The following is a 24,581-nucleotide window of genomic DNA, read 5'->3' as shown; positions in this document are numbered from 1 at the left end:
AAATACTTTTCCAACGATATAAGATACGTGTTTTGAATGTTTACGGTTTATTAGTTATGGTTGTTTAAAGTTGGATTCGTGCATAAATCAAAACTGCCCAGATTTGCTGAACAGATATCTGAGCGGCGCTCCAATACCTTGAGCGGCGCTCCGGGCCCCGGCTGTTCAAAAGTGCACTTTTTCGTTTAATTCTAACTATGCTACGCATCTCCGATTAACATGTAACTTGTTCTAACATGCTTATATATGATTAAAAACCTCAGAAAAATTGTCCGAGATCCGACCCGAACGTGTTGACTTTGACTCGACCAAAGTTGACTTTTAGTCAAACTTAACCAAATACCTATGCAATCATTCTAACTTGCTTTTATACTTGTATCTTGCATGAAACTTGACAACGTGATTCACATGCTATACATAATCGAGTCATAACGAGCCATAGGACTAATTGAACAACTTTGACCAACCGTGTTTACCGTTATTGATACAACCTATTTGTTTAGGTCAATACTAGCTTTTGTTCTTTGCACACGTTTACTTTGCGAAGTACCTATTTACCCGTGCACTCAAGGTGAGATCATAGTCCCACCTTACTCTTTTATACTTATATTTGGGATGAGAAAACATAAACGTTTCGTTTTACAAAGTGAACACAAGTACAAAAACAAGCATTCTATGTACGAGTTAGAACAAAAATGCCTCAATTCAATTATCATTAGTTACACTTGCAGGGTGTAAGCGAGAACTTATGTTGTGTGGCCATACGGGTTTGACAAACCCTCATTCGGACGGTTCGCTACGTTAAGCGAATGAAATATATTTTCAGGTATAAGTGTAGGTTCTAACACTTTATTTATGGGGTTCGTGGAAAGTTAAGCCTTGATAATTTGGTGCTTGTGATAACAACTTTTAGAATGGTTTATTATTATTTCAACGTTATAAATCTTGTGGTTCAGCTTACTTACTTACGTACTCACTTACTAAACCTATGATTTCACCAACATTTTCGTTGACAGATTTCCTATGTTTTTCTCAGGTCCTTGAACGATATGTGTTACATGCTTCCGCTCACTATTTTGATACTTGCTTAGATGTCGAGTATACATGCATACATAGAGCGTCTTTTGACTTTACTTTAATTTGTGTCGCATAGGTTTCATTTGTACTTAAAATGTGTAACGTAACTAGTTGTCGAACTACTTTTGTAAACTTGAAACATCTTTACATTTGAAATGAATGCGACATATTTTTTTGGTTAAACGTTGTTTTAAAGACTTATGACCACGTAACGGGACCTAAGTAGACGGCGCCGTCAATGACGATTTTATCGGGTCGCTACACTGATGGATGGAGTTTATCGACTCTTTTAGGAGTTCCTCCTTCATGTTTTATAATAACATGATAATCTGCTTCAAAAAAGATAATTGTAAATCAGAGTAAGGTATAAGATGTTGGAAGCTCCATGTTAACAAATTGTTAGAAAAAAATAAACAATTCTAAGATCGTATTTTCAAATTATTTTCCTAATATCGACTTGTGTATAAGTGTATCTTATATGTTTTTGGGTTCTGATGTAGAAGTTGACGAATTGTTGACTTCGTTGCCTGCTTGACTGTTTTCGTCTCCTGATGTCAGACTTCCTTTTTACTGGGTCCTCATAGCTTGTACCTGGTATGATTTGTGAATGGGGTCGAGTTTAATTATTGGGAATTCCTACTGATTCCACCTTGCAAAGTTGCATAACTAAATGCTACGATGGTATAGGTACTATGTGTTACCTTGTCAGATACTACTATTCTTTTGCATTTATGGGTTAAGTATCCTCTTTATGTAATCAAAACATTAGGGCAACGCAACCAATATAAAATATATGATAATACCCAGTATTATGTTGCGGTATTTGAGGCATTTAAAATTCTTCAAGGCCATAAAAGTTTTACGCAACATAAGTAGTATATGTATCAGAGTAGATTAATAGACACAAAACATAATAAAGATTAATACTCCGTGTTCACTTCTAGGGAAGAAATGTCCTAATTTTATTTCTAAAGTGTGAAACATAATTATAATATGTGAGATCTAACTCATCATCATATCGGTTAAAGCATTTATTATTGTTCAACACTTACCGGATCGTGACTGTCTCGTACCTTACTAAGTTACTATGGCTATCTCTGATGCTTCTCGGTGCTCCTTCCCACATTAGTTTCCTCCCGTTTGCTCCGACTTCTAAACTGTAGTTGTAGTTACGTGCGTGCATCCGCTTCATTACCCATGAAGCGAACAAACGCCATGTAAGTTGATGCCATTCGTAGCTGAAATGCTTCAAAGTGTAACAAAACAATGGAATACCTACCAAACTATTTCCAGTTAGACCTAAACAAATGATGAATACATTAAAAAACAAATTAGTGGGATTTAAAGTATTCACGATAAAATTATCCACGACTTAAGTATTCAAGAAAACAACTATGGGTTAAAAAAAGGCGGGATGGCCCGTTAAAATTATTTTTCCTTTTTTCCCTTGAATACTTCTAAGCTACCAAACATGACTAATAATAACTAAACAGAATTTTGAATAAAGAAATTAGAGGTATGCATTTTGAGTTTTTGACACACTTCAGGTCTTAACCCATTCAACCTGTTAGCCTGTTTGATTTTAATATTTTATACAAAAATTTATAAACTAACTTGTTTGGACATTTACATGTAAAATGTAATCTGAATCACTCATTCCTAAATAAATGGTTTAAAGTTGCTACCTTTTCAAAGGTATTACCCATGTTAAAAAAAACTTGGTAACTGTGTTGAATTTTACCAAATAATAATGTAAGTTCTTGTAGTAAAAATATAACCCGTTATTAAGCAAATTCTTAACAACAACAATAGATTTATCTTCCAAAATCCCGCAATAAAAAATCCCATACCACCTTCACCAATCACATTTTCATCAGCAAAATCATTTGTTGCAATCTCAAGCTCTCTAAGTGCATACCAATGACCGCAACCCAAATGGAAAACCTCAGGTTAAACCGAACCATCAGTACCCAATTGATCACCCAACCCATTTTTATGACCCGACCCGGTTCACTCCGGATAATAATTCTGGTGCTTTTTGCCCAATTCAATCTAAATAGTTTGATACCCATTTATATTTTGTCATCTTCGATTAAGAAGTTGGAATTTTGACCCGGGTTTTGTTGCTTTGACTCGGTTTCTTATACAAAGTACTTACTACATTATAAAAATTAGGGAAAAATGTAAAGTAAAAAACACAACATTTTTTGTGAATACTCACCATCCCTAAATTAGTCAGTTACTTGACTTGCCAATATTCATAAGACCATAAGCAAATTCCTCATCATTTTCATAACTTAGAAGAGTACTTACGTGCATCTCATCATTTCATCAGCTGGAGTTTTCACTTCTCTTAAAGGATCAGCAGGACGTGGATCGGCTGTAAGAACACTAAGTTGTGGATCAGTGGCTCGGCTGCGACAACATTAAATTGTTGATTATACTGCCTCACAAATTTTATCGGATTGATAACGCCCTACAAACAAGAATTTTGGATATCCGGAATTGAACTTTCGGATATCTGGAATTTTGGATATTCGGTTTTGCCCACCCCTAAATTATGTATTGCTACAAATGATTCCTTGACGCAAACGGGCTTGAACTTTTATTTAGTGTTTTTTTATTTATATTACTTTAATTTGATATATGTGAGATTATATATACTAACGGTTTAACCGTGAATTTATCATTCGTTAGGTTCACTACGGATAAAATAGTCTAGTGAGAAACTTTTTGTTTTGTACCATACGTCATATGTGTAATTTTATTAAAAACTAGCTTAAGACCCGCAAAATTGCGAGTTTTTCTTCATGGACGCATTTTCAATATAATTAGTTGTTAAGAATTATTTACAGGTTGAAATACAATTGAGAAAATTAAATTCTAACAGAATTTTTAATTAAATAAACAAGAAACTTATAAATAAAAACTTAAATATTTCTCATCAATAAATATGATAAAACAGCTAAACATCGTAGTCAGTTTTATGGTCAAGCCACCCATAGATTATAGATTACTAAATATAATTATAATCTTGGTATCGGTATCGGGTGTTAACTCGCTTTTATTTTTCAGACTAAAGTTAAATGCGATTGACTCATTAGCCATTGATTTTAGCAAATACACAACATTTTAAAACGTAATCTTCTTAAAACTCAAGATAATGGCATATTAAAAACATTCCGAGACTCGTCAAGTCTCGATAGAAAGGCTTAGATGTAATATGAACCAAAATAGAATATCATGCACACCTTCATTTTCATGCCATCTTTATCAACTCATAGATAAAACGTACCTACAAGATAGTCATATGCATCCTTGTGAGATGAAAATGGTTTAAAAAGATTGATTTGGTGGTGTATGGCAAAAAGGAGGAGGTGTAAGGATCACCTCCCAAAATTTTACTTCTCACATGCTATTTTTATATATGCTGATCTTTTACTTCTCATTACCTAACTACCAATTATCGATACTTATCATGGAGAACCTAACCCATTATGTATCTTTAATTTTTTTTACTTAACTAACTCCAAAATTCCCATCATTTTCAACACATAACCACCCGAACTACACTTTTACTTTTATGACAAACACCTTATTTACATAATAGCCTAAGCCTTTAAAGATAAATTGTAGCAAACAAACTCGTTACCCATGATCCCAAATGTGTATGATTTGACTTTGAGTTTTGACACATATTATATTATTAAAAGGAAATATTAAGAAGAGCTTTATCATCCTTCTGAGTCGCTTTTTCATCAAATCATCATTTTGTTTCTTATATCTGCATCTAATAAACATAAATCCATAACCCACATGAAAACGTGCTTATAAACACAGAACATGAAAGGCTTACTATTTTGATACACAAACTAATTCTAAAGGCTATAAGTGATGAGCGCATTCCAGATAGTACAAATTTCACCAAAGATAATTTAATAAATCCAAAATTAATAACCTGGTTAGCGTTATCATCCTCCTTTGTTTGCTTCTTCATTAGATCAAAAATTTGTTTCTTATATCATCCTCCTGAATTTGCTTATATTGCCTGAAATATCAGTAGGACAAGGCCTGCAACTTGGCAACATATGTGGGTCATTAGAGTTACAAATATTGTATATTGCAATTACAATTACAATGTATATAATATCATAAATATACTTTGACTTCCAATCCTTGACCTTAGCCATCTAACACTTTCGTTGATAAATTTAAGAGACTATCACAACATGTTACTCTTCAAATATACCTCTCACCAATATTCCCACTGCATCAGTTACCTACACCCCTTTACATACTAACGAAGCGGTCATGCACATACGATAAAATATCATCAAAATACAAACATGATTTAAAGATTTAAAAAGGCTAAGGTAAACCTATAATAATTTAATACATTTTTTTACCTCAAGTTGCTTTTTACCTCATTTACTCTTCATTGATTATAGCTAAAGATTGCGGGTCAGTTTTCACATCTTGACGGTGTCACCGTGAAAAATGGATTGGAGACTACCTCTACAATAAATGTTTGTATTTCAAATTCTCTTTATTTATTCAATGAAAGTCACCACAATATAATATTTATACGGAGTATCAAATATTCATCATCTTCATTACACCGAACAATACTAAACCAGTTAGTTACAAACTATACCAAAATTGAAACATATACAAACAAATTAGGACATACTTTAGGATATCTTATAAATATAAATGATACTATAAAGTATAGAAGATGTTCACCCACTTTAAGGATAGAGTGACGAAGTAGCCCGACCTGAGGTGTAATGTTATATAGCTCCGACACCAATATCAGCATCACACTCTAATTCTGTTTTTCTTTCCTTTCATTGGTCCATCGTCATCAACCGGTGCATTACCTAAACATTCAAAATTAAGGTTCGTCAGTTTATTAGACAATTACTAATCTTCAATAAAACTTATAAAGAATGACAGATTATTAGGTCTATGTAACTGAATATTTATCGTAGTTTGCGCACCAGCAGCTGATATTGCAACAACGTTAGTGAGTTGAAATACAAAATGAAACACAATAAGCAAAAGGTAATTACAAAGTTAAACATACCTTGGGAGGTTAACATGTCATTATCATTAGTGGACACATGATCAGTAATCTGCATAGCGGCAACATTTTCAGTCGTATGTGTTGCATTTCACACCAGCACTAACTGATATTGCAATAACGTTAGTTAGTTACACTACAAAGGAAAGGAGAATAGGAAGAAGCCAATTACAAAAAGTCAAACATACTTGTAGAGGTTAACATGTCATTATTATCAGTGGACAAAGGGTCAGTAGTGTGCGTAGCAGCCACATTTAGCCTTGTTGCAGGATCAATACATGGAAAGTTAGCGGTCTGCAAAAGTGCCAAATATCTCTGTTGTTATCAAGTCAATGCTTACAACTACAAAATTAAATATATCTAAGTAATTTACCTAATAAAAAGGTATAAACATACCTGATCTATGATCTATCTGATCTATGATCTATCTGGTGTTTTTTGCTCTTCTCCTATACACATAATAATGATAATCAGTCCAACTTTACTCAATAATTCACCACCTTCTGAATCAAACATAAAATAATCCAATCATAAACTAAAATTATAAATTCCAGATTTGCAGTTAAGGAATAAAATCCAAATCTTTTAAATTCAAGAAGTTTAATGTACTTAGACCTATCCTAAATTCAAGATTAGAACAACCAAATCATAAACCAGAAAATATCAATGAGTAAGGATCGATAAAATTAGAGGGGTCATTAAGGAACACTAACGTTGCAATTAGCTCTATGTCGTACTTTTCGAGTCGACATAATATAAAGCAACTCTAATAATAATATATATAACATCAAAACCAAAAACATTTAAAAAAATTTAACACCAAAATCAACCACATTTTATAAACAAAACAATCACCAAACAACAACAACGATAGAACCAAAAACAAACAAACAAAAAATTAGAAAGCAAGATAACAAAATAAAAAAAAATATAACTAAAACAAATACAATACCTTTTAAACCTCCAAAAACACAACGAAAGCAGACAGCGAATAGGTAAGCGAATAGGCTAGTAACCCAATCTTCCTGTTTCTTAAAAACCCTAGGTAAGGTTTTTGGTTTCAGTTTCTTTTTGGTGCCTGCAGATTTCTTTCCCACCAATCTTGATGATAGGAACACGGCAAACGATTAACAAAAGCAGAATTAATCAAAGAAGAAGGAACGATTGAACAACTCAGCAACGTTGACGATGAACAAAGAAAACCTAAATCAAGGATCGATAAAGAAATGTATCAAAAATCAATTGAACCCTAGATCAAAAAACGAAACGAAAAAACTGAAATATACTAACCTTTGAATCTGAAATATGCGATGATGTTTTAATATAAATTTTTCGCAGCAGAAATCAACCCGCTATCTTGATTGTTGTTTGAAGAAGATGGAAGTAGAATGAAGGTAATTCTTTCGGGATAGATGCCTTCAGATAATTCAAGGTTGGTAAACAATGTCTGTTTCTTTTTAACAAAACAAGTGTTATGCTTAAAATAGATACACGTAGTGAGGTACTATACATAACATGTGCAACTTTAGACCTATTTCACTATGAGCTAAAATTAATAGTCTACCATCGTAGATATCACTGTTCATAAACTTGTTCACATAAACTTCCTATTACCAAATACCATTGTATCAATGATTTAAAGAAATCAACTAATCCAAACACCTGAAAAATGACAATGATTGAAAAATGAGAACATTAAATTTATAAGCAACTTTTAACAATTGATTTTCCAAATTCAGGTTTGAATATTCTGAAACCCTGTAATTTTGAGTTACTCAAAACATTTAAACTAAATTCGACCACTTCTAAATTCGTCCAGTTCAAGCAATATTTCTCATACCCAATGAATACATATATAATCCAGTATATTCATACCCAATCGATACAATATAATCCAGTATAACTATATGTAAATATCGTTCAATTGGGGTTCAATCAAAATAAGGTTCAATCAAGGCATGTATTGAACCGTTCAATTGAATAATTACACAAAAAAAAGATCGTAAAATATCAGATTTTAAAAGGTAGATATAGCCAATTCAATTGAACCCTAGATGAAAAATTGAATCGTAAAATCTGAGATAATCAAAACTTTGATTCTGATTTAGTCATTGATGAATTAACAATACCTTGTTCATTGGAAATCAACCCGCAATCGCTGTTTCATTGACGTGATTTGATTAGCAGTTGAAGATTCAAGGTATGCGAAACCTTGATAGAGAGAGTTTTGCCCTAATTTTTAGTATGTGTGTGTAGACTGAATGGATATTCTGAAAAGGAAGTGATATTTTCACCTTTGTTTTTACTTATTCCACCGTTAATTTAGTTAACTTCCTATAATGCCCTTGTTTTAATTAAAATAATAAATAAATTATTTTCTGTCATCTACATTCATCTACCATCGTCTCTCTCATCTAGTCAATTCTGGATTGTTGTTCCAAGTTCAAAGATTTAAAAACAACTCCAAAATTATGAACACAATTTGCACTTGCATCCTAGCGATTTAGAAGCCATTACCTACACCACTAAATTGACTGAATTTTTCTGAACATGAGGATACAAATTTCTCAGACAACCGTCACCAAAAATGCCGCCACGCGCCACCCATTCGGTGGTGACTTCATCAACTCCGGCTCCGTCGGCAGTTTCAACAGCACCACCTTCATTTTTTTTTTTTTTTTTTTTTTATCTATTTTGATATTTAATAGTTTCAGTTTTGGGTGTTTTATCTTTTAGATCCACTAGCCTTTCAAAAAAAAAAAAAAAAAAATCTTTTAGATCCACTTTGATTTTTGGGTTTAGATCTAAACTAATATAAAGTTTCAGATCCAAAGTTCGTTTTACATTCAGAGCCGTCGACGATTTCAACATCACCACCATCCTTTTTGTCGCCTGAAAATCTAACCGATTTCAAACAATAACATACATTCGTAAGCGGTATGAAATTCTTCTTCTGCCATTGGCGAAATTGATGTGCAAATTGTTGAATAACAATAAAAAAAATAATGGGATTGGATTTGGAAATTGACGAATATGGAATGCAGATTTTGTTAAACAGATTTATATTATGGTGTGTTGTTTGTGTAATATGAAAAACATATTTAGCGGCCATTTTTGTTCCCCCCTTTTTTGACCATATGAATTGCAATAAATGGTTTCAGTTGCACCCATCTTTTATTTGTATGCATTATCATTAGAAAACATTCAGTAAGTTTGTGTTTTGATTATGAGGTAGTTTTGTATTTTGATTGTGGGCAGTTGTGTTTAGTCTGTCTTCAAAAGTTGGTGATGAAATGGAGGATTTAAGTTTGGTTGATGAAAACATGGATGAAGGTGGTTGAAGGGAAAAAAGAAGGGATAAACTTAAATGGCAGGAATAATAAATAATTCAGAGGAAGGGAATTTAATAAGGTTGATGAATGAAGTTTAAAGAAACTAATTTATCTTAATTGAAATAAGGGTATTTTAGGAAGTCCACTAAAATAATGGTGGATGAAGTAAAAACAAATGTGGAAATATTAATTCCCTTTGCGAAAAATTACTCTTGCCCGCGTTTGTTTGGTGAAGGGCATTTAGGAAAAAGTGGGTATTGAAAATTGTTATAAGCTTATAATTAGATCTAATGATGATGAGATAAGGGTAATGGTTGTCTTTTTTAGATCCAATGGTCTAGATTAGAAGTTGATATTTTAATATATCTCAATTAGTGTTTTCTTTTAATGTATAGTATAGATATAGATATAGATAGATAGATAGATAGATAGATAGATAGATATAGTATAGATATAGATTATTAAAATAATATATATATATATATATATATATATATATATATATATATATATATATATATATATATATATATATAAGTTCAAATGAGACGAAGAAAATTGTGAGAACTGGAAGAACTAATCTAAACCACTAATTACTTAATCTAACAGTTAAAAGAATTCATGGCATTTTGTAATAAAATGAAAGAAGGAAATATATTTTATAACTAATGAAAGGGCATTAAAATGAAAGAATTCATGGCATTTTGTGCGATTTTTTTGTTGCAAACCGTATACAGTTATATTTGTAACCGCCCAAACAGAGAGTTATCACTTATCCCTCTCAAATCTATCTCTTTTCCACTTTAACAACTTTATAATCCTATTCTTGATAGCCGCACCACCAACATTAACTGTAAAATTCTTAAAGACATGCCCACCACCATCCTTGTAAAATCCTTTTGCATCCACCCCACTTGATGATCAAATAAGATGATGATGTTGATGATGAAATAGTGTAACGACCCGGATTTTTCCGATCGTATTATACTTATGAGATTAATATTTACATAAATTAAACCTTACCAACATGATAAGCAATCCAAATTGTTGAGACTTGTGTTTTTGAAAAGAGTTTTACAAAACGTTTGACCGTCCAATTTGACCGATGATATCACGAACTATATAACATACGATAATTATACGTTTGTGTATATATATGTATTTATATATATTTAACATGATCTAAGGATGGTTTAACATCTCATTATGTACTAATGACAATGAGTTATAAGTATATTTTGAAACTACTAACTTAAGTTTTCAAAACGATAACTATATGTAACGTTCTTTGACATATATACTTACAATCTATAATGTGTTGGTGACTTATGTCACCAATATGATTTAAGTGTAATGGGATTAATTTGTAACCAAAATAATCTTGATAAATATCGAACAAGTTTGGGGAAGTGTGGAGTGCACACTTGTTTGAACTTATCTTGATTATGACGGGGGTTCGGGGGCAGCGCCCCCGATAAGCGTATTTACCCAGCATCTATACGTATTTACTATTGGTAAATACACATCAAATCCACATCCTTATCAGCCTTAGATATGCCCTAGATAAGAGGGAATCTTATTTGTAAGCTAGCATACATTATTACTCAAAAATTCAACACAAAAATTTGTCCTTGTTCCCTCAACAACTAGACTGTCCTATAAGTATCACCATCACCTTGGTTTTTCATTTCATTTTTACAACCATTTTTCTCTAACCAAAAACACACTCTTAGGAACTCTAAGTGTTCTTCACAATCTCAGCAAATACTCATGAAGAACTAGCTTCAAGAACAACCTATAATCATCATAAGAAAGTTTAATCAAGATTATTTCCTATCTTTTCCAGTAGCCTTATCCAAGTAACTTGAGGTAGTAACCTTATTCATAATCTTATTCGATTCATATTTATATAGCTATCTTATTTTGTGTTATAAAATTTTTAACAACAAGAACATAGTTTGAATGATTTCAAACCTGTTTGCAAACTAAATAGATCCTTTTAACTTAACTTTTAAAACAAAATCGGGTATCCGAAGCTAGTTTAGCTACGAAATTAATTAGAGTAAAACTAAACTAATCTTATCTTTGCTAACTAATATGATATTTTATATATATTTACTTATGATTTAATTTTATATATTTCAGGATCACCCGTAAACAACACGAGAAGATTAATCATAAGATCTCATGATTGTACGCAACACGTCATTTGACAACACGGTACTTTATGTACGCAACACGTCATTTGACAACATGGTACCATGGGTCGAGATTAATTCTGATCAATACGAATACGATGGGGTCTTTATTTATTTTATTGAGCAACTAATTGTGGACCATTAACAACAGACTGCTAACTACGGACTAAGAAAATATTAAAAGTATTATAAGTATATATATATGTAACGATTACTTGAAAAGAAAATATGTTGATATATTATATATATGGTTAGGTTCGTGATATCAATCGGAGACCAAGTCGTGTTATATATCTTCAAGGCAAAAGTGAGTATATAGTCCCACTTTTAAACTCTAAATATTTCGGGATGAGAATACATGCATATTATGATTTACGTTATGGACACAAGTGATTAAAAATATATATTCTACGTTGAGTTGTACCACTGGCATACTTTCCTGTAACTTGGTAACTACTATTTACATGAGGTATTGTAAACGCGAATCCTGTTGATAGATCTATCGGGCCTGACAACCCCAACCGGACTGGACGACCAGTATTCAACGGTTGCACAATACTTCGTTTCGGTGACTACACTTGGTACGGTGTAGTAAGATTTCATAATAAAGGGAATATGCGACGTTGATTAAATGTTAAGTATGGTTATCAAGTGCTCAATAACTTAGAATATTTTTATTAAAACGTTTATATATGAAATCTTGTGGTCTATATTTATAACGCTGCTGGCATTAAACCTATATCTCACCAACTTTATGTTGACGTTTTAAGTATGTTTATTCTCAGGTGATAACTAAAAGCTTCCGCTGCAACATGTTGAATTTAAACAAGATCTTGAGTATGCATATTTGTGTCAAAAATAAAACTGCATATCGGAGAATTTGTAATGTAAAATACGTTGGAAATCGTGTTGTTATCATCACATGTAAAATTTGTAAGGCTAAGATTATCGTTAAACGATAATCATTATTATGTTGTTTAAACCTTGTATTTGTAATAAAAGCTATGGTTTGTATTGTAAAAACGAATGCAGTTTTTGAAAAGCGTCGTATATAGAGGTCAATACCTCGCGATGAAATCATATGTTATTGTATTCGTCCTTATGGTTAAGGTCGGGTTATGACAAATAGGTTTGGTACGGTACTACTTTTAAGAAGATGATGTTTCACTCTTCTCCAATTTGATTATAATTTTTTTTTGGTGATTAGTTTGTTGGTGTCTCTATGATATTGTTTTAAATTGTGATTCTCAATCTTGTCAGACATGTTTTTTTTTTTTTAATATAATTTTTCATTTAGTAGTATGGTTCATATTTTTCATTGTGCTAATAGTTTTGAATATTTTTCGTTTGTAAATATGCGAATAATATACTTATGCACAAGTGAACATAAATACACATGTTAACACTTAACACACAAGTGAACACTTGTCTAGTATTTGTGCACATGTGTACATATATATGTTTTCATAAACACACATAATCTGAAAACATGTTCCTCTATACATGAATATCGTAAAATATCATTTTTCATCTCTAAACAATTTATAGATTTGATGTTTTTAATGAGTTCGTATGTTCACATGAGCTAGTTAATATGTGCACATGATCGAGTTCATATGTGCAAACGGAAGAGTTGAGTTAAAATGTCCATTGAAACTCAATGCGTTTACTTGTTCACATGTGAACAATATATGAAAAATGATATCTAAATCTGCTTTTTAAAAAATATAGAAGTATGAACATCTCTCGAAAGAAATTATTCATGATATGGAACATTATTTAGTTGAAAGTTTGACCAATTTTCTAAATGAAATTGATGATTTGATGACGGAAGTTACTTGACAGCGGAAACAGGAGTAATTTGAGAGAAAATGCCATTTTACTATGATACCCTTTAATGTTTATAATAATTATTTAATGAAAATAACTTGATTAGATTTGATCAATGGTTATGATTGGTTCTCGCAGTTCTCATTTTTTTATTAGTTCTCGTTTGAACTCACCTATATATATATATATATATATATATATATATATATATATTAAAATTATGTAGTTACAAATTATTTTTCATAGCAAAATATGGTTACCCCTTCTTTTAAACCATCCCTAACGCGGGCGTGTTGGGCTTCATGTGAACCGAGCACGCCACCAACACGTGGCTAATGGGGTGTGCTCGCGTGTGTGCTCGCGGCGTGTGTGCTCCAAGCACATTAAATCATTTTGGTGTGCTGATTTTTGATTGGCTGATTTTTGCTTTTTTGATTAATTTTTATCCTCTCTTTCACACAACTTCAAATCAGATTTTAACACATCATCCAACACGTCACTCAACACTCCACCCCATTATTTCCCAGTTTACTAGCACGCCCATCAAGCACCCTACCCTCACCCAGCAATACCCCAACACGCCCGTGAGGGTTAAAGATGGTCTTATCACCAATGACAGTGTTATCAAGGACCAGTGAAACAATATATAACACGTAACATTTTGTTAAATTAATCTATTTTGTTATAGGCTAATAAAATATGTATGACATGTATTCGGTTTTAGTTATCTTTGTTTCAAGTGGTTCGTTTCACCACCACCACCAACAACAAAAACAAAATCCAATATCATATATAAGTGGGGTATGAGCGGATAAGATGTAGATAATCCTAGAATAAAAAGAACTCATTTCTTCGTCCAAAGTGAAACGTTCTAAGAATAGAGAAAGTCCTCTCTATTAATGTTTTATGGATAAAGAGTCTGCTTTCGAATGGACCTCCGGCCAATAAGTAGATTAAAAAAAGTGCGAGGCGTCATGGAAATGATATAATCAAATTTTCATTGATTTTTAATCTGCTTGAAGTTCAATTTAAGCTCTAAGCGATAAGTATAAATCGACGTGTACTGTTAACTCGATTAATAGAGCCATAAATGGTTCATTTTACTATAAGTGGTTCATTTTATAAATATTTACAATTTGCGAGCAAAATCAAAAATTGAAAAAAAAAAATACAAATTCAAGTCGAAAAGAAAATTAATTTGAGTTGGGTTCGAATTCAGTTAAACTAAAAAAATCTGCAAAAACAATAATAATAAAAAATGACATGTATGGTATATTTGATACAGCATATACATAAATACCAAGTTTTACTCTTCAACTAAAATCCTAAACAAGGCATAAAACATTCAAAAAATTTAAAAAAAAATTATACTTTGCAAGTGCGAGATTGAGTATTGTTGTTGTTGTTGTTGTAATTATATGATGACAATTTTTTTTAGATTTTCAAAATATTTAACTCGTCAATTTTCTTCAGCAATATGTTAAAAATCAGACACATTAAAAAAGAAAAAAAATCTAACCTGAAAATAATCGAAATAAATATTAAATTCGGTTTTTGTTTTAATCGATATAAAAATTATTAAATTTAAATTGATTTTGATAGGTTTATTATTTTGTCGATATTTAAATTAAACGGTTCGGAACTAAATATCAAAAGTCTAAAATAGTGATATAGTTTTTTATGCTAAAGATACAAGCATAATAGGATTATCATGTGATGTGATCACATGTATTGGTGTAAGATCAAGTCTGTATGAAATATTTAAAAAAAAAAAATGGTGAAGACAACAACGCAGACTTGCCTGAGTGGTCATCGAGTTACTTAATAAAGCACATGATGCAGATACGAGTGAACATGCTGTTGAAATTGTCATGGGCCTAAGAAGCACAATCGGTTCAAAGTGGGCTGATAATATTTTAAATGTTGTGCTGAGAATTAATATATGGAATATTAATCCTGGTTAACTTAAGAATGAAGAAACAAGGATTCTAGAGGAAACGAGAATTCTAGAGTTATCCTTTTAGTCAAACTTAATTTTTATCTTTTATTGTGTTTCCTATTTTATAGTTATTTTGTTTAGCATTTATATCTTGGATTGATTTTGTTTTCGAAGTCAGTTTTTTTTTCTTGATTATCATTATTCTACGTGAATAAAGAACAAGCCATAGAGCTTTTGTGTGTTTAATTGTGATTTTCTGTTTGGCCACGATTCTTTACATTATTTGGTATCTAGAGCACAGGGTGTTGGCTAAAAAGATGTACCGTGGAAAATCCCATCGAATACCACATCGCAGAAATGCCGACCGAGGCAGCATTGGTGATCCGAGGGATGCAGAGATCGAGCGTTTGAACAAACGAATTGCCGAATTGGAATTTTCTCAGCGTGGAGGCTATGAAGATTACGCTTCGGAGAGAACTATTGATCAGTGGGAGGACTTTAATCCTTACGCAGATCAACCAAGAGGTAACCGTAGGGGTTATCAAGAAGATCCATTGAAAAACATCGTGATGAAAGTGGAGATTCCCGAATTCACAGGTGCGGTGCATCCAGAAGATTTTTTGGATTGGCTAGGCACTGTCGAAAGTGTATTTGACGTCAAGGATATTCCAGAGCATTTAAAGGTTAAATTAGTCCTCATTAAACTCCGAAAACATGCCTTGTTATGGTGGGACCACGTTAAGAAACAACGCGTTATTGACCGAAAGTCGAAGATAAAGACCTGGGGAAAGATGAAAAAACTGTTAAAAGGAAAAATTTTACCCGAAAATTACCATCGAGAAGCTCTTCTTGAGTACCACAATCTACAACAAAACACCCTTACTGTTAAACAAGTGATCCAAGAATTCGACAAACTTCGTATGAGGTGCGATGTTAACGAGGAAGAAGAGCAGATTGTAGCTAGATTCTTGGGTGTACTTAAACCTGAGATCGCAAATGTTGTCTCTCTACAAGCATACTACATGTATGAGGATGTTTGTCGATTGGCGTTGAAAGTTGAAAAGCAACAGAGCAAAGGAAAAACCAAGGATGGATTTTTCCAGTTCACACCAACACCTAAACCGTCCCCAATTACCACCGAGAAAGGTAAGGTGGAAGAGACTAGTAAGCCACCTGCACAGGATAGGAGTGCGCGCACACTACGATGTTTCAAATGCCATGGTTTGGGACACTATTGGCATGATTGTCAGAATCAAAGAACAGTCCTGCTTCAGGAAGAGTTTTCGGCACCAATCTAGGACACATATGAGGAACCAGAAGACGATATTATTCAACCCGAAGTCGATACAAAAGTTTTGTATCCGGATAGGGGTGAATCTTTAGTCGTTAAGCGATCTCTCAAAACCACTCTAGCTTATCCAACTGATGAGCATTTAAACAATGACCGAGGTAGCTGCGAGAATTTGGTTTCAACAGAAAGGGTCACGAACTTGGACTTACAATCAGAAGATCACCTGGAACCTTACAAGCTTACTTGGTTGAAAAAGGAAATCAAGTCACAGTTAACAAAAGATGTTTGGTCAAGTTTTCGATCGGATAAAAATATAATGATGAAGTGTGGTGGAGAGTTAGAAAAACAAAGCACAACGAGTACTGTAAATACATATTCATTTACTAAAGATGACGTGCACATCACACTAGCACCTCTCGATACACGGGTAGCAACAGTTGAAGATTCCTCATTTTTTTTAAATATCAATGAGAACAGATGCTAGAACAAACCCATTAGCGTTACTACGGCCTATGAATAATAAGGAAGATGAAGCATTTATTGATAGGGCATATCCAAGTAAGTCAGTGCATAGGCGTGGTCTAGATCATATTTCTCAACAACATCAAGTGTACCAACATCATGCACACGTACATCGCAAAAACGTTGTTTATGAGGTGGGTGATTTCGTTTGGATCCATTTATGCAAAGAACGATTCCCATCGGGTCAGTTTGGAAAATTAACAGCTCGGGCGGATGGACCTTTCTGTATTTTGGAGCGCGTTAAGGACAACACCTACAAGGTAGAGCTCCCGGGTCATTATAATGTCTCCGCCACTTTTAATGTTGCACAATTATCCCCGTATGTGTGTGACGATGATGTAGACTCGAGGACGAGTCTTTCCGAAGAAGGAGAGGATGATGCAGATACGAGTGAACATGCTGTTGAAATTGTCATGGGCCTAAGAAGTACAATCGGTTCAAAGTGGGCTGATAATATTTTAAATGTTGGGCTGAGAATTAATATATGGAATATTAATCCTGGCTGACTTAAGAATGAAGAAACAAGGATTCTAGAGGAAACGAGAATTCTAGAGTTATCCTTTTAGTCAAACTTAATTTTTATCTTTTATTGTGTTTCCTATTTTATAGTTATTTTGTTTAGCATTTATATCTTGGATTGATTTTGTTTTCGAAGTCAGTTTTTTTTCTTGATTATTATTATTCTACGTGAATAAAGAACAAGCCATAGAGCTTTTGTGTGTTTAATTGTGATTTTCTGTTTGGCCACGATTCTTTACATTAGCACACCATTGAGATTTGATTCCTAACTATGTCAAGTTGTTCAGATAAAGAGTGTGACTAGAGGGTGCGCAAAATGCGTAATTTACTCGGTACCAAGTGTTGCTTTCAGATGGTTTGATTACCCGAGGTCTACCCTTTATGAGGAGCCAATATGCTCGTTTATATGGAAATTTTCTCGCTAATCAAGAAAAAAATTTGAACACTTTTCTTTAGTAAGGAGACAAGCATGATAAAATTTGTAATATTGCTAAATCACATGTCATGTATGATAACATTTGATTATTTTTTATTTTATTTTTTGTTTTTGCCTAAATTGGATACTTAGAAAGTGTGATCATTTTTCTATATTAGGGAAGTAAGCATGACTTTTTTTTTTCTTTTTTCTTTTTTTAATTGCAATGATATCCATGTGACAATCGATAGTACAATGATATTCATGTGACAATGAATTTGAGGAAAAAGGCATTCAGTGTACTTATATATAAAGGGACGATGTGACAAATAATAACAAATATCAAATTCTAAATTACATCTTAAAAAAGTTCATCATCATGAAATCCACTTTCATGCACACTCTATATTTCCTTCTTTTACTTGTTTCTCAAAATCATTATTTGATTCAAGCTTCACGAGTTCTAAAGTTTGATCAACATACAAAAACTGACCCAAATGAGCCAGCACCACCTCGTACATCACTAGTAGAGGGGTCTTTTTGGCCCAACGAAAACGGGTTATCACATATGCTTTCAGTCTCACCTCCACCAAGAGGACACGGGCAACCGAGATTTTCGCCAAAGGATTACGGATATATGCCAATACCTTCAGATATACCTTATCCACCAAAAGGACATGAGGGGTCTTTTTCGGCAAATAAAAACGGTTTATCACATATGCTTTCAGCAACGGAAGGTGGGTCAATGCCAGTACCTTTACCTTCAATTATACCTGATCCACCAAAAGGACATGATGGGTCTTTTTGGGCGAACGAAAACGGGTTGTCGCATATGCTTTCAGTTTCACCTCCACCAAATGGACACAAGCAACCAAGATTTTCACCAAAGGATTACGGATATATGCCAATACCTTCAGTTAGACCTCCACCAATAGAAATTGCACCCATGCCTTATGGGGAAAACGAATAACTTCCAACATTTTCTATGTAATATCTTATTGTAATGGATGGATTATGCTAATAAATAAGTTTCGAGATGAATTTATAGCAGAGTGATTATGATATAATTATACTTTTGATTGTCAAAATAAATTATAGTTATATATTTAGTCATTTAGTTGGTTAATTCTTGTGGTTGCTAATAATAAAACTTCAACTTAACATATATATATATATATATATATATAGTGGTAGGATCAAGAGGGAAGTAACCATTCGGGGGGAAGCGGGGGGAAGCAAAAACTTTTTTTTTTCGTTTTTTGAAAAAACTTTGTTCACGAACATTATAGATGAGATGAAAATATGAACATTTAGTAGAGACACTTTGTGATAAATGTTTTTATTTTGGCGGAAAAACGCTCGAAGAAGTAATATATAACAATTATCGTGTTTTTCGAGCGTATTTTGAGGTTTTAGCTATTGGGGTTTAGATATTAGGGTTTAGATATTAGGGTTTATAGGGTTTAGATATTAGGGTTTAGAAATTTAGGGTTTAGGGTTTAGATTTAGGGTTTAGATTTAGGATTTAGATTGAGTTTTTAACACGAACGGTTTAGAGTTTAGGGTTTAGGGTTTGATGTTTTGGGTTTATGGAATTAAATTCAGGTGTTTGTTGCTGATTCCAGGAAATTAAATTCATACGATCGCGAAAATTAGGAGTATCATACAATTCGTGGTCAACCTAAAAAATATAAAACTAACATAAAAAAGTTGAAAAAAAAAGGCAAGTAATAAAAAGTAAGAAAACAAAAAGTTAAAAACATAAAACCTTATCACGCATTTTGGAACTTATATGCCACATGCACAATCGGTGTTTTGCATGTTTAAATTTCAAATCAATAGCCTCTTTCATTGCAGGATCATGATCGGTGACAACTAATGAAGGTTCATTCCCAAAAGTTTTCAAGAAACAGTCTAGAAACCAGTTAAACGATTCAATACTTTCACCAGTAAGTAGAGCAGCATCAAAACACACAAATTTCTTATGATTATCAATTTCAGTAAGAGGAACAAACACCATCTTGTACCTGAAATACAATTTAACATAATTAATAATAATATTACACACATTGAATGTTAACAGAATAAATTAATAAAAACAAAAGTAAAGACTTACTTGTTTGTCTTGTAAGTTGCATCAAAAGACACGATATCACCAAACTCTTGATAATTAACTTTAGAGACATAATCAGACCAGAATACTCCAAGTAAAGTACCATCATTACCACATTTATACTCGCAAGTGAAGTTTGGTAAAACTTCTTGCTTCCAAAGAAGATTCTCTATAAAAATGTGTGCATCACTTTCACCTACATACCGATTCATGTCACGCCTAAAGTTTTGAAAATCAACAGAAGAAGGACCAACCAGACTAAAACCACCATTAAGATCTGAGACAATGTTATAAGTTGTAGTAGCACCAACATTAGATTTAGTATTTAAATCAAACAACATTTGCGCGTCATCTAAACCAATCCTTCTGTTTATCTTCATTTGTTGTCTATTACCTACAGAAACTAACTTATGATTGTGACCTTCATAGAACTTCCAAATCATCACCTTATCACCAGCTAACTTACATCTAAGAGATGCAGAACAACCAGTCTTGATTGTGAAAACTTTACGAATAAGAGGTTTTTTTTCCTTCTTTCTTTTCTTCCTTTTATCAGCTTTAGAAAGTTCAACATTAGATTCACCATTACCATCAACATCAACTTCTGAGTCACCTTCAACATCACCTTCCACACCACCTTCAACTGAATCTTTAGCAATAGGTAGATTAAAATCTACAAGAGAATCATAGGCGAGATGACTAGAGGTACCGGATCTATTACAACAAAAAACCTTGTAAATAACAATCCCAGCTGCATTTCTATTTTGCGAAGATCTTTTAGTATCAAATCCACCAGCCTCGCCATAGGACTCATAAAACAACTGACATGCATCATACGATTGAAATAAAGTACCAATAACAGGTTTCAAATGATCAGGAACAACAGGTAAATATTCTTGTGAACCATTAACACTTTCTCTAATTATTGAAGATATATCAACTTGTTTAACAATTGCTCCAGAACCTAAAATTACAAAATATTGATCATGCAATGTCATTAGCAATATATTTATTATTGGTGAACAGAAATATATCATAAACCCTAAAAAACAATAAAAAAGAAAAGAAAATATATAATAATAATAAACATATGTAATGTTCATAAGAAAATCATGTATTGAAATCAGAAAAAAAACAATTCAAATTAAAACGTGCAGGGCATGTAATGTTTTTAGAAAAATATTTATCATTGATGAACAGAAACATTACATAAACCATAAAATAAAAAGAAACAGCAGACAATAGATAATAATATTCATCATATGTAATATTCATAAGAAAATAAAGTATTAAAAGCAGGAAAAACAAAGTCACATTAATACATGCAACGCATGTAATGTTATTAAAATATTCATTATTAATGTACTGAAACATAACATAAACCCTAAAATAGAAGCAAACAACAAGAAAACAGATAACAGATAGTAATATTGATCATAAGTAAATAAAATTAAAAAATTATGAATGTAAATCAGAAAACACGTACATTCAGCATCAGACTGTGCAGAATCGAAACCAGATGAAGCAGCGACAGAAGTAGAACCTTCAACACGAGAGGTAGAATCTGAAGCACAAATAGAACTGGAAGCCATCGCAAACCTTGATTACACATAAAAAAGTAAAAACGAATCAGATACGAACGATATAGAAATAAATTGAGGAAAAAAAAAACGAATCAGATGAACATATAAACCGTAACTCAAACGTTTATGATGAAGACGAAATCACTGAAAAATTGTATGAAGAATCGTAATTGAATATTGACGAAGAGAGAACGAAACCCTAATTCAATGATGATCGACGAAAAAACGAAATCAATTATATCAGTTAATAAAAGGAAAAAAGAAAAAAAAGAATTACGAAATGACGAAATTACCCTTTCAATACAAATAAAAGATGCGGCCAGGAAGCTGGAACAAGAAGAGGAGGTGGAATATTAGGGGCTGTTGGATCAAAAATCAAGGGTGGGATCATGAGCTTCCCCCTAAAAATCACTTCCCTCTTGATTATATCCGTGTGTGTGTGTGTATATATATATATATATATATATATATATATATATATATATATATATATATATATATATATATATATATAACCAAGGTAAATCTTAATATGGGCCATAATGAGTCATCGGCTGACAAAATTTAAGTAAGTAATCAAATTTGTAGCTCATTACATTTAAGTTATTGAATCAAATAAATCCAATTGTGAACACGTAATTTGTATCATCAACAATATACTTCATCTTTTTCATATCTCTCAAGCGTTACGGAAAAAAAAAAAAAACTTTTAAAGACACTTTACACATTCTACGATTTTGACCCCAAAACTCTGTTCAAGCTTTTACATAACTTAAATCACAGCGGCTCCTTGATAAATGTCTTATTGGAAAGCTTTATCTTCTACATATTTCTCGATATATTTGAATTGCCAGCAAATATTCATGAAGAAAATACATATACAATTTATATGTTATACAACTTCAAATAAAGTTGCAAATGGCGAATAAAAATAAAGATAAGTAAAATATATTTGTTCGTTAGGAAGATAAACGTGATATGTATTTTTCTTCCGGTTGTAACTCTCTACTCTATATTAGACATTTGGACCACTCTCAACCATAACGTTCTTTTTAATAGTCACATCAAAGTCACGTCGGGCATGTACTTTCCATTTCCTCCTTGTTGGTGCATAATCCCAAGTTCTATTTTGTAATGAGTTCTATTCGTTTTGTATTTTCTATTTCAGTCGTGTAAGGATTACGTCATTAATACATTGTGTTAGGATTGTTTAATATGATGACGTGAAATGGTTCGAGCAGTTTGGTTGGTTGCTCAGACCATCGACCGATGGTAGAGACCATCGGTCGAGGGACTATCACCATTGGCCGTAGGTCCCAGACCACTGGCCGATGGTCACTGTGATTATATATAAATACGGGTTTTGGGTTTCATTGTTAGGTTACACACCCAATATCTTTTAGCCGTCGTAATTCTCTGTGATTACAGTCACAGACCAAACCCCAACCGAATACAAACCTCTAGGCGTCGATTATATCAACGTAGTGTTGGTTAGATTGATCCCAAAAGTGAAACACGTATTCGATTCACCCTAGTTATTATTTTCCGCCTTTCATCTAGGTTTCACGTTTGATCTAAGATCCAAATAACGTCTCCAAAGTGGTATCAGAGCTGTGGCTTCCTGATCAAAATGTTTTTAAGTCGAATCAAGTGTTTTTGTTTTAGGGTTTTGGTCTAAACGAGTTTTTGAGTAAAAGTTGAGATTTTTACGTTTAATTTTTGTATTTTTGTGTTTATTATTGTTACTGGGTGTTTTTCTGAAGTTTCTACCAGTTTTGTTTAAGTCTAGAACGTCAAAATCGATCAGATTTGTAGTTTTTATCGAAAACCTTAGGTTTTTCTGCCCAGAATTCGTAAGAACTACCCTCGGCCGAGCATCTCTGACCATCGACCGTTCGTCCCGACCCTCGACCGTTCGTCATACACAATCAACCGATCGTCTCTTATTGAACTGGAGGACAGTCTTTCATAACATTGAATCGTTTGTCTTTACCCTCGGCCGTTCGTCTCTTGACCATCGACCGATCGTCACCTACCATCGGCCGATAGTACCTTCCATCGACCGACGGACATAATTCTAAGATTCAGTTACAAAGTCTACACCATCGACCGACCGATCGTCACCGACCTCCGACCGATTGTCTTGTCCTTCAACCGATCCTCTTTTGAGACAGAATCTTATAATTATTTTTAATTAATCTTAATCAGTTAAAATGTCTGACTCAAACGAACAAGTGATGAGTGAATACAGTGCATTAGTTATTGCACCTGGACTACAAAAGCTATTACTGAATGAAAGTGAATCTGGTTCTTCGAATAAAGTACCTAGACTTGACAACCTTAAGAATTTCTTGGACTGGAAAGTTAGGTTTGTTATTTACTTAAACGGTGTCGACTCTAGGCTTTAGGAATGTATTGAGAATCCGTATGTATGACCATGCGGAGCAGATGGTGAACCCAAAGAAACTTCACAGTTTAGTCCCACAGAGCGTGAAGAGTACAATCTTGAGTGTAGATGTTATGCTCAGCTAACCCAAGCGTTGTCTAAGGAGATTTTTCAGCAATTTAAGAACCGAAACAAAACATCCTATACTATCTGGTTGGCTCTTCAATCAGCAACAGAGGGTACAGCTACTTATCGTGCGACTAAGGGTAAGGTTTTGAAGGATAAATAGAGGG

General features: G+C 33.0%; 1 protein-coding gene and 1 long non-coding RNA gene across 6 annotated transcripts; both read right to left on the bottom strand.

The window, feature by feature from the left end:
• Window positions 1-1,465: 1,465 nt before the first annotated feature.
• Window positions 1,466-8,487, bottom strand: LOC139851604 (uncharacterized). Of its 5 annotated transcripts, none has more exons than XR_011760671.1 (7): window positions 6,557-7,062; window positions 6,349-6,454; window positions 6,164-6,266; window positions 5,036-5,957; window positions 4,329-4,372; window positions 2,151-3,492; window positions 1,466-1,668 (listed from the first exon to the last, which is right to left on the bottom strand). It is a non-coding gene; the product is annotated as an uncharacterized lncRNA (long non-coding RNA). The 5 variants fall into 5 exon arrangements; XR_011760672.1 differs by lacking the exon at window positions 1,466-1,668 and adding an exon at window positions 7,113-8,487 and having other exon boundaries at window positions 1,696-3,492; window positions 6,557-6,609; XR_011760670.1 differs by lacking the exon at window positions 1,466-1,668 and having other exon boundaries at window positions 1,696-2,376; window positions 3,391-3,492.
• An 11,472-nt stretch (window positions 8,488-19,959) lies between these two features.
• LOC139854041 (protein FAR1-RELATED SEQUENCE 5-like) lies at window positions 19,960-21,911 on the bottom strand. The gene is made up of 3 exons (XM_071843368.1): window positions 21,806-21,911; window positions 20,323-21,283; window positions 19,960-20,233 (listed from the first exon to the last, which is right to left on the bottom strand). The coding sequence occupies exons 1-3, from the start codon at window positions 21,909-21,911 to the stop codon at window positions 19,960-19,962; spliced, it is 1,341 nt and encodes a 446-aa protein (XP_071699469.1).
• Between the last annotated feature and the right edge of the window lie 2,670 nt (window positions 21,912-24,581).

This window comes from Rutidosis leptorrhynchoides, chromosome 6 (genome assembly GCF_046630445.1).
Source record: "Rutidosis leptorrhynchoides isolate AG116_Rl617_1_P2 chromosome 6, CSIRO_AGI_Rlap_v1, whole genome shotgun sequence".
Lineage (NCBI taxonomy): Eukaryota > Viridiplantae > Streptophyta > Magnoliopsida > Asterales > Asteraceae > Rutidosis > Rutidosis leptorrhynchoides.
This window is presented reverse-complemented; position numbering and strand designations above follow the sequence as displayed.